Source organism: Primulina eburnea, chromosome 1, assembly GCF_022965805.1.
Source record: "Primulina eburnea isolate SZY01 chromosome 1, ASM2296580v1, whole genome shotgun sequence".
In the NCBI taxonomy this organism is placed as follows: Eukaryota; Viridiplantae; Streptophyta; class Magnoliopsida; order Lamiales; family Gesneriaceae; genus Primulina; species Primulina eburnea.
The window spans coordinates 125,961-135,565 of NC_133101.1; the positions used below are offsets into that span (position 1 = coordinate 125,961).

At 35.7% G+C, this 9,605-nt stretch overlaps 1 protein-coding gene across 9 annotated transcripts; it reads left to right on the top strand.

Moving 5' to 3' along the window:
• The first annotated feature begins 331 nt into the window (after nt 1–331).
• LOC140824439 (uncharacterized) lies at nt 332–8,236 on the top strand. 9 transcript variants are annotated; one of them, XM_073186223.1, is made up of 13 exons: nt 332–469; nt 1,069–1,459; nt 1,545–1,681; nt 4,186–4,299; nt 4,401–4,484; nt 5,157–5,194; nt 5,264–5,324; nt 5,438–5,576; nt 5,729–5,892; nt 5,978–6,101; nt 6,229–6,321; nt 6,433–6,519; nt 6,654–8,236. In XM_073186223.1, exons 2-13 carry the CDS (start codon nt 1,142–1,144, stop codon nt 7,998–8,000), a joined length of 2,706 nt encoding a protein of 901 aa, XP_073042324.1. In that variant the 5' UTR covers nt 332–469; nt 1,069–1,141; the 3' UTR covers nt 8,001–8,236. The 9 variants fall into 9 exon arrangements, with proteins under 9 accessions (XP_073042324.1, XP_073042160.1, XP_073042281.1 ...); XM_073186059.1 differs by having other exon boundaries at nt 5,157–5,324; XM_073186180.1 differs by having other exon boundaries at nt 5,157–5,324; nt 6,663–8,236.
• The last annotated feature ends 1,369 nt before the right edge of the window (nt 8,237–9,605 follow it).

The window sequence follows — 9,605 nt, forward strand, 5'->3', positions numbered from 1 at the left end:
CAAAATAAAAAGTTGATTTCTTATCGAAACGTGATTCTCTCGTTCGATTTTTTGTGGACGAATACGTTGTAGACTCATTGTTAGCCAGAGGGTCGAGAAGAATGATATATTTTGTGAAGATTGAGAAGGAATGAATTGAGATGTAGATTGAGTTGAATTGGGTAAGATTGTGTCGCGTAAATTTTTTATTTAATTAAATTATAAATTTTATTGTATTGAAAATTAAAATACATTAATAAAAAAATTAATTTTTAAACAAATTTCGAAAAAAGATTAAAAAAAAAAATTACATTTACTCTTTTTTTTTAATAAACACTTCCAACAACAATCCGTTTTTCCTTTTTTTACCTATTAAATGTGGTTTGCCTTTTCCTGTTGGGTTTCTGTATCTCTCTTCCTCTTCGTCAATCGCATAACGACTCGCGGCGTCGAGCTTCCTTTTATCTCTCGGTCGTTCACTACTTTTCAGGTATTCCGATTATATTTCTAGGATTTATTTCATGTTTTCAATTGACCGTGCGTCTGTCTTGTTAATTTTTCATTTTGCCAATTGTCTTTTTGGATTCAATTAATTGCGGTTTGCCTTTTCCTGTCGGGGTTTCTGCATCTCTCTGATTTCCCATTCTGTTTGCGATTGCCTTCCATTTTTCACTCCCCCGTTTTCTTCGTTGTCAAACGACATTCTAACTCGCTTTTCTGTTTCACTATTTAGTTTTGCCGCGTGAAATTTCTTCATTGTTTTAGGTTTTATGCCCCCCTCCCCCGCGAAACAAAAACAAACGTATTAATCAGGTGGCTGGGCGTTGAATGCTTCGTCATCTTATCTCTTTATCTGAAGAATGGTTGAGTTCCACAACGCATGGTTTTGACTATATTTGCTGAACTTTTTTAGAATCACAAATGTTATATAAGGACGTTCGTGGGACAAATATAGTGATTTTGGTTGAATCTGGTGTTTTCAAGGAACAAAGTTATCGCTCCGAGTTTGTATATTTTAATTTGGTGTATGCTTAACTGTTGATGTTATGATTTTTCTAATGATTTTTCTAATGATTTTTCATGTTGAAGGAATAGATTTGCTTGCTGAGGGCAAAATAGCCAATGTTCCATTGGGGACTCTTGTGATATTCTTTTTTGGAATATGACAGCCAATCAGCGGAAAAAAAGGGTGAATGCTTCCAGTTTGGTTGGCTGCAAATCTTATGAACAATATATGGTAAAAAGGAAGAAGTTGAAGCCACTGCAGCTGGCCCTGAATATGGCATCTACTATCTCTCTAGAGTGGGATAACAAGAAGAAGAGTGTTGTCTCAAAGAGGGATCAGATTGGTATTTCTCAGAGGCACTGGATTCCATTTATTGAGCCTGGGCCTCATAGCCATAATATATTGGCTGATGTTTTTTCTGTTCCTCAGGAGATATTTGAATTAGAAAATTTATCTGAGATTCTTTCCTATGAGGTAACTATGGATGCATGATTCCATAAGTCGTCCCCCCGCCCCCCCTCCGCAGGAATTTTTCTGTTCAATGAATTGTTATGTATAGGTATGGCAGAGTTTGTTCTCCAAAAATGAAAGAAGTCTTCTATCTCAATTTCTACCCAAAGAAGCTGAGCCTGATAGTCTTGTTCAAGAATTGCTTGCTGGGGATAATTTCCATTTCGGAAATCCTTTCCTCATATGGCAAGTCTTAATATGCATTCTTTTCTTTTGTACTATCTATGTTTCTGTATATTTCATTGAACAACTCTTGGCCTTTTTATCAAATAAATTTTCTTATTTTGTTTTGATCGAGTTTTAACACTTTTTCCTCTATCATATTTTTGGTTTTGTGTTGGTATCTCGTTAAATTAGTCTCTTTTATTTTTTCTTTAACTTATTTGGTGATATCCTTTCATCAACAATTCAGCTGTCATGGTTTGAATCTACTTTGTGAGGCCTTAAAGTTGTGCCTTTTGGTTTCATTTATTTTGAAGACTTATCCAGCAAGGACTGAGTCTACTACAACTCTACAAGAAATTGTTGTTGTTTTGTCAAATTTACAATGAGTGAGGGAATGCATCAAAAGTACATTGCACATATTTGTTAAATGCCCTCAATGTGTGTGCATATGCTCGAATTTAAGTGAGGCTCAGCTCTTGTGCCTCGACACATGCGAAAACTTAGTTTTTTGATGTAGTGTGCCTCATAAGTCTGTAAAACCAAAGTCTTAACCTTGGTGTATGCTAAACATCTGAGGTTTTTTTAATTGTGTGTTAATTGCATGGATAGTAAATTAGGTGTAATGCGAGATAACAATGCATCATCTTGTTCATAGATTCATGAATATTTATTCATTGTTATTCAACAGTTTTTAAGGTGTTATGAATTTTTCTTCAAATGTTAAGCTTTACAGTGTTACCCCTCTAGGTATTTCACTTTAATAATGTATGTGCCACGCCTTGATATTTGAGCCTAGGCTTATGATACCAATGCTCCTCAACACACATCACATTTCTTACAACTATGATATTCCATCTTACGAGGATCTGCTAGAATAATATCTTTAGCACATTACTTGTTGTTTTTCTGTATTCATTGTTTTCCCAATGCTCTCAGCATTACACGGATGCTTCCCTTTGCTCATCATTGAGTAAATTCTGAATTTTCTTTTTCCTAATTCAAGGGGTATTACTTTTGATGAGTTGATCGGGGTATCACTTTTCTAAGTTGATCCAGGTATTTTCGTAAAAATCAATTGGTGTCACAAAGTCGGACCATTAAAAGCCTCAACCTTTAGATATTCTATAGTGTGTCACTGAGTCGGACCACAAAGAACCCTATCCTTTACTATAGTATAAATAGATAGGATAGATACTAATAATAGTCCTTGTTCAGTTAGGTAATAGTAATTCTATTGCTATTAAGTTTCTAATTTTAGTGCTATTAGGCAGTTTAAAAAATAATCTACAAAATACATCAGGAAATAAAAAATAGAAAAATTATTAAACCGTGTTGCATCTATCTTCTACTCTCTCACCCTGGAGTTTCGTTGATGCAAAGATAGAAAGTACTGAAAGATGCTTGAGGCCTTGGAACTATTGGAGATGTCACGCACATGTAAATCTATTTTATAAGCATTATCTGAATCTTCTTGAGAACTTGGAAATGATCAGTTTTTTGTCCTTGTGCTTACTGTAAGTGTGGACTAGAGATTTGTTCTTCAGGAAATGTACAATTACCAAATCTCCCTCAGTAAAAATCTTTCATGAGTCACGACTAAGCTTGTCTGCATCCAACTTGTACGGAGAGTTAGCCTCCTTGAGATTTTTCCACTCTTCGTTGTGAATCTGTTGAATTCATTACAAAATTTACAAAATCCTCCGTATTATAATTAATGAGGAAGGCGAATCAAATGCGTAGTATGCTTTGGAACGCTAGTATGGACAACATTAAAAGATGTTTTTTTTGTAGGGTGTTTGTCACATTGTTTAAGGTGAACTAAATCTGTGGAAGGGCAGCGTTCTATTGCTCTGGTTTGTCACCACTAGGTAGTATCACGTTAACTAGAGTATGATTGGGGCACTTCGATTTGTCTGTATTACTATTCTTCAAGGAATGTCGAGCAACTCCAGGATGTCCTTCAAAAATGATTTAGGAATTCTTCATCCATATTAGAAGTTAGGGAATGTTGAACACCATGTAGATGCCCAATTTGTTGGAAATAAGCTAGAGATGCATGCGGGGCTTTATGGCAGGGCAGAAATCCTGGCTACTTTATTTCAACTGAGAAGGCTAAACCTGTAATATTTCTTTCTTACTAACCAGATTGCAGTTGGATAGTTGGGACTGTGGCATCAATGCAATCTTCTTTTTGAACCACTGAAAGGTGAAGGTATTATCACGATTTGAACGAATGACCTCAACATCGTAGTGCCAAAGTTTTCCATATAGTTTATGGCAGTCATTTATATCTGCCACATTGTACAAAATCTCATCTTTTTTAATTTCGCAAGTAACAAACAAACTTCACAAATGTTCTAGCACTTGAACTTCATGGTCCTTCGTAATCCGTGTGATTTTGTGAGGGAGGAATGCTCTTCATTTCTGAAGAGAATTGATGTATCCAATTTGAACGGCTTGGATGTGCTTTTCAGTTCCTTGAGTAAGTTTTAACTGTCCAGTGATTTTCAGTTTTGTTGCCGCAGGGGTGCTTCTCTCTGTTTTGGAGAGCTCCATCCTGATAGTGTTCTTCACGAGGAGCAGTGCCTCAAAGCTTGCAAGAAGGCCTATTACTCACATTTACGAAAGTATCATAACGAGTATGGAGTTTTGTCAACTATATATAGTTCTGTTTGATGAATATCTCGGATGTGTTTTTGCTTTAAGTTGTTTGTCTCATGACATGTCCTTCTTTTGCCAGCATGATTGGGAATTTGCAACTGTGGAAGGAAAAATGGGCTGGTTGTATGGATCCTGGAGTGGATATTGTGCATAAAGTACGGAGGTTGATCTCTTCCTATGCCTATGTTTTCATTATTGTCACATTCTATTTGTAAACTAAATAACCTGACTTGGGCTTTGTGTGTCTGGTTCTGTGTTTTAGTATGCTTGTTGGGTCGTTGAATCTTTGGGCTTTTCCACTATTCTCTTGGCATAATTTGGAAGGAATTGAGGTCAATAAATATATTTGGAATCGTATTACTTTGATAGTAAAAGTCTTTATGATGGTGTCACTTTGGAATTGTTTATTGACCCATGGAAGTTTTATACTTATTCTTGGTATGTGTACTTTAAATTCTTTTCGCATTTGGATTCTGTACCTTAAGCTGTTGCCAGCTCTGAACCTGGCTGAGGTTTTGTATGCCCCTATATTTCTGAACATAGTTTATCTTGTACCTGTTTGTTTTAAAGATGGTCCCTGCTTCCAAATAACTATGCTATTTACGTTCAACTTTTATAGCATTTTTTTCTTATATTACATTACAGCCTTCCTTTATCTTTTTAAGTCAGAAAAAATGGCATCTTAATTTTAAATCAACGAAATTGCCTCGTTATAAATGCATGTGATTTTTTATATTAATTTTTTTGTATACGAGAGACATTATACTTGATCATGTTGCCTTGTTTCTTTTCCTTAGGTAGGCTTTTCTGATTCTGAAATAAAATTTATGAGCAGGACTAGGAATTATGCTGAGAAAAATGTGCCTCTATCAGGTACTGGAATTTATGATGCTGAAGAGAACCTTGTTGCGACACCTGACTCTTGTTCTTGGGCTAATTCAGAGAAAGAGTATGGCAGTGATAACCAGAATCGGGAAATGGTGCATGGGGATTTTGAAAGAAGGTTATTCAGTTTTACTTCCTCCAACTTATCTTTGTCCCTCCTACTATGCAATCTCACAAGAAAGATCTAAGCAGATCTTGTTATCTGATTCTTTCATCTAATCAAATGTGCAGAAAAGTCTGCTTGAACAAACCAGGTGATTGTGAGTTCAGTTGGCAAGAAGTGGCTGCAGTATCTAGACAAGGAGGAAAGCTACACGTACACAATATCCAGCATGAAGATGATGGAGCCAAATACATGTCTTATGTCAAGGTGGTTTGGTGCAACTTTAGTTTTTCGGTGAAAAATTCTGGCAGCCTTTCTTGGTCGGCATTGCACAATTGTATTTTGCTCCCCTGTCTCATTTTGGGTGCCTTTTAAATATCATTAACGATTTTGAGGAAGTTTTACTTGAGGTTTCTCAGGTTAGCAAGCAACAGCATGAACGAGTTAAAAGTAGCATGAAACATTCTGGCATTAGCATTCAGCCTAGGTCTCTGAATAATGTTTTGGGTACCATTGACGCACTTAATGTGCAACCATTTGAGAAATTCGAGGAGGAAGAAGAGAAGAAGTTGCATGATTACTGGTTTGTTATTGATGTTATTTTTGTTTTTGAGCTTAAAATTTAAGCTCTTTAGCATCCTCTTTGCATTATGATATTCTCATTACAGGCTAAAATTGGTAAAACTTGACATCCCTGATGGTTTCGTTTACTGGAGAAAGAGTCGATCGTCGAGGCAGCAGTTAATACAGTCTCTAGGTGAAGAGATGGGAAAAAAAGTAAAGCCTGAGGAGGTTTGTTGTCTTTTCTTCCGCACTAAAAAATTCTGATTTTCATGGGATGGACCATTCATCAAAGACCTCCTTTTACAAAATTCAGAAAACATCCAGTACTGCTTTTTTCCTCGATACATTTGTGTAGGTTATTCTGGATAGGGACAGAGAACGTTCTAATAAGCTTATGAAACCCTCAGATGATAGCGCTTATGAATTCCTCCCTGCAATTGCTATTGAGGTTTATTAGCTTGGTTCTTTTCTTAATTTTTTATGATTTTCCTGTTGCTGACTCTTTTGAAAGTGTAGTTTCTTGTGCAATGAAACATTTAGTTCATATTTTTATGGTCAGGTTGTGGGGAAAGATCAATTTGATGACATGCTTTTAGAGCAGAGGGATAATGAGCTGGCAAACGATGAAATTGTGTCAGTACAGCAGGTTGATTTGGCTGCTTTTCTGTTTTTGTGTTGGCCCGAATATCAGATTTTGGAAATAGATATACTCAGTTAAGTGGCGGTTGATGAACTTTTCATGCAGTGTTCATTTATTTTTGTTTCTTATGTGACGATCAGGCTGAAAAGATTGAAAAGATGGATTGTGTATTTGCTGAGCAAGCGCAGGACACAGTGAAGATCGAGCGTGGTGATATGCCTGACCATGTTTGCAGTAAGGATCACCATCAGCAGCAGGTTGCTTCAATGGATAAAAGCTCTATGAATAGTGACGTGTTGATAGAATCATGCAACCCTGTTGTTCGTCAGGATAAGCATCAACAGCAAAATGGTTCAGTTTCTGGCAATCTTCAGATCAAATCCCTGGAGATTGAATCCCTTGTCAACAGTGCTAGTGCAGAAATAGATGATGCTCCCCCTTTTTCAACGTACATGGGAAATGTAAGTCGTGCGAATATTCCCGTTGACCAGCGGGTTCCTCTTACATCTGCTAGTGATGTTTGGCCAACAGGTGATGCTCGTGGTTCCTACTTTCAATCTGCTGCCGCTAGTGATGGATATGCTTCTCAAGAGTTGAAGCTTGGGAGAACACGGTTAATACAGGAGCTACCATTGCGAATACCTGATATGGAAACAGACAGGCAAGATAAAGATGCTGGGAAGGATATGCTTCCCAGGCGATCTGACCATTCGTCATTCTTCAACTCCTACTCTAACCAAGATCAAAGTGAATCACTCTCGTTCTTCAAGGGCCAGAATAGTTTATCATACCATCACGAGCAAAAGCACTTGGGTGTAGATTTCCAGCGCGCTAATGATCTGATGTACGCAGGTCAATTTGATGGGCATTTGATGGAACAAGTTCACCCATCACTTCATTTATGTCCAAAGCCGAAGATATTTAATGATTTTTACATGCATCAAACCCTTCAGGACAGTATGTATTCCGATGGAAGTCGGTTTAACATGCCAAGGCAGGAGCAGGTTCCGGTCAATATTCATGATTGGGCCGCTGTTAACTCGGTAAGCATGACAGCTACTTCTCAACCTCATTTGAACAGTGTAGAGTTGAATCAGAACTGGTATTCAGGTGAGAGCGGTGCCCAACATGTCTGGGCTCCCTATGAAAGTGGTGTCCATAGCTTTAGTGGCGGACGTAATTCAGATCAAAGCCTATTCAGCGTACTTTCTGAATGTAATGAACTGCGACCTTCTGCCAATTATGTTCCGATGCGCTCATCGGAGAGATTCATCCAGGCTGGAAACTACAGTGGAATTGGTGAAGGAATTCCGCCGAGCAGCCTGGCACAAGAAGCACCTAATGCATTTAACTACTTGAATGGTCACGAGGCAGGCACCGCTGGTGTTAAAATCAGTAGCCTGGGGTGGATGGGAGTCCCACAGCAGAATCCTGGGGTACATGAGTCATCCATGGATAAACCTTTTTTAAGGTCTTGGAATCAATAAGGACCTTGTTTGTTCGGTGCAACATCAATCAGGAGAGAGTTTCTGAAATATGTAATAGCACACACAAAGTTGTTCAGTTCAGCGCACCTGCATTTTGAAGCTGCCCTAACGTGGCGCAGAGTACACACGTAGAGCCAGTCTGATGCCATGTATGTACATATCTATATTTCTAATTAAGAATGGAGTGAGTGCCAGCCGTTGAATAAACGGGTACAAGGTATGTCCATTGCGTCAGATATTGCATTGTCTTATTTCCTAAATGAATACATTGAAAGTATTTTTATTATTTGTAAAAATAACAAAAAAATAAAATTATTAACATAAACCACACGCCACTTAAATTTTTTATTTTCGTAATTCCATTAATTGAAAAAAGCAAGGTTCTAAAAAGCATGAAGCGTTTTGAAACGTGGATGTCGAGTTCCAAGCTTTTTAAGTTTAAGCGAGATTAGCACGGGTTTAAGCGTGAAAATACGTTTTTATCTCGTAATTGTAATTATCTCAAACTAATAAATTGATAAAATAATACATAAATATGATAAATTTAAGTTTGATACATTAATTCTCATATTTATAAAAATATAAAAATCTCAAAATTACAATCTTTATTTGTTTTTGCAATTAGACTATATTAAAAATTACTAAATATTTGTCAAATCATTGTCATACATGATTAATCATAATTAAAATTAAAAAAAAAACATCTAAATTATAAACTTAATTTATTATTTTAAAATAAAAAACATACCTTCAATAATTAAAATTAAAAAAAAAACATCTAAATTATAAACTTAATTTATTATTTTAAAATAAAAAACATACCTTCAAAATATAAAAAAAAATGTGATTAATTGTACTTAAACACGTTTAATTAAACGTCTTTATTACACTTAATTTGGTCAAACTTAGTTTGACCGTTTTTTTCCGTTTTTCTCCGAAGTGGGGTGTTTTTGTCGAGCTTCAAGTTTAAACGTGCTTAAACGGAGCTTAAGCGTGCTTTTTAAAACACTGGAAAAAAAAATACTATGATTTACTCTTTCATTTTTATAGATGCATACAATTTTCAAGTTTTTTCCAAGTTCTTTTATTGCTTAAAATATTTAAGTTATATCAAATTATTGCAAAATGAAGCTATCGGCTCAATGGTCTGGATTTTTTTCCTTATCAATAAATAAAATATATTACCCGTATAAACACACTGGGTAGACGAATATAATGAAAGAATAACAATAATGTCAACTACTTGACAATCATAACCATATCCTATATAAAAGTCTTGGGTATATAGATTGAAATTCCAACGATAAACATGTAGTTTAATGCTAAAGAAGAATCTACCAATATTCACATCAGGTTCTTCAAATATCTTTACTTTCCTTGCTGTCCAAATCTATATTCACATCTATATAACTCTATGTTACCTATAATTATGATGACTTATAAAAATGTGGATGCTGAATAAATTTTTTGCACGGTGGTTTTACTACATTACTCAAAAATTATTTATTGTTTATATCAATTGTATGGGTATTGATAGAAAAAATATATAAAATTTAATGTCAAATTTGAGACATTAAATTTATAGAATTTAATATATTATTTATT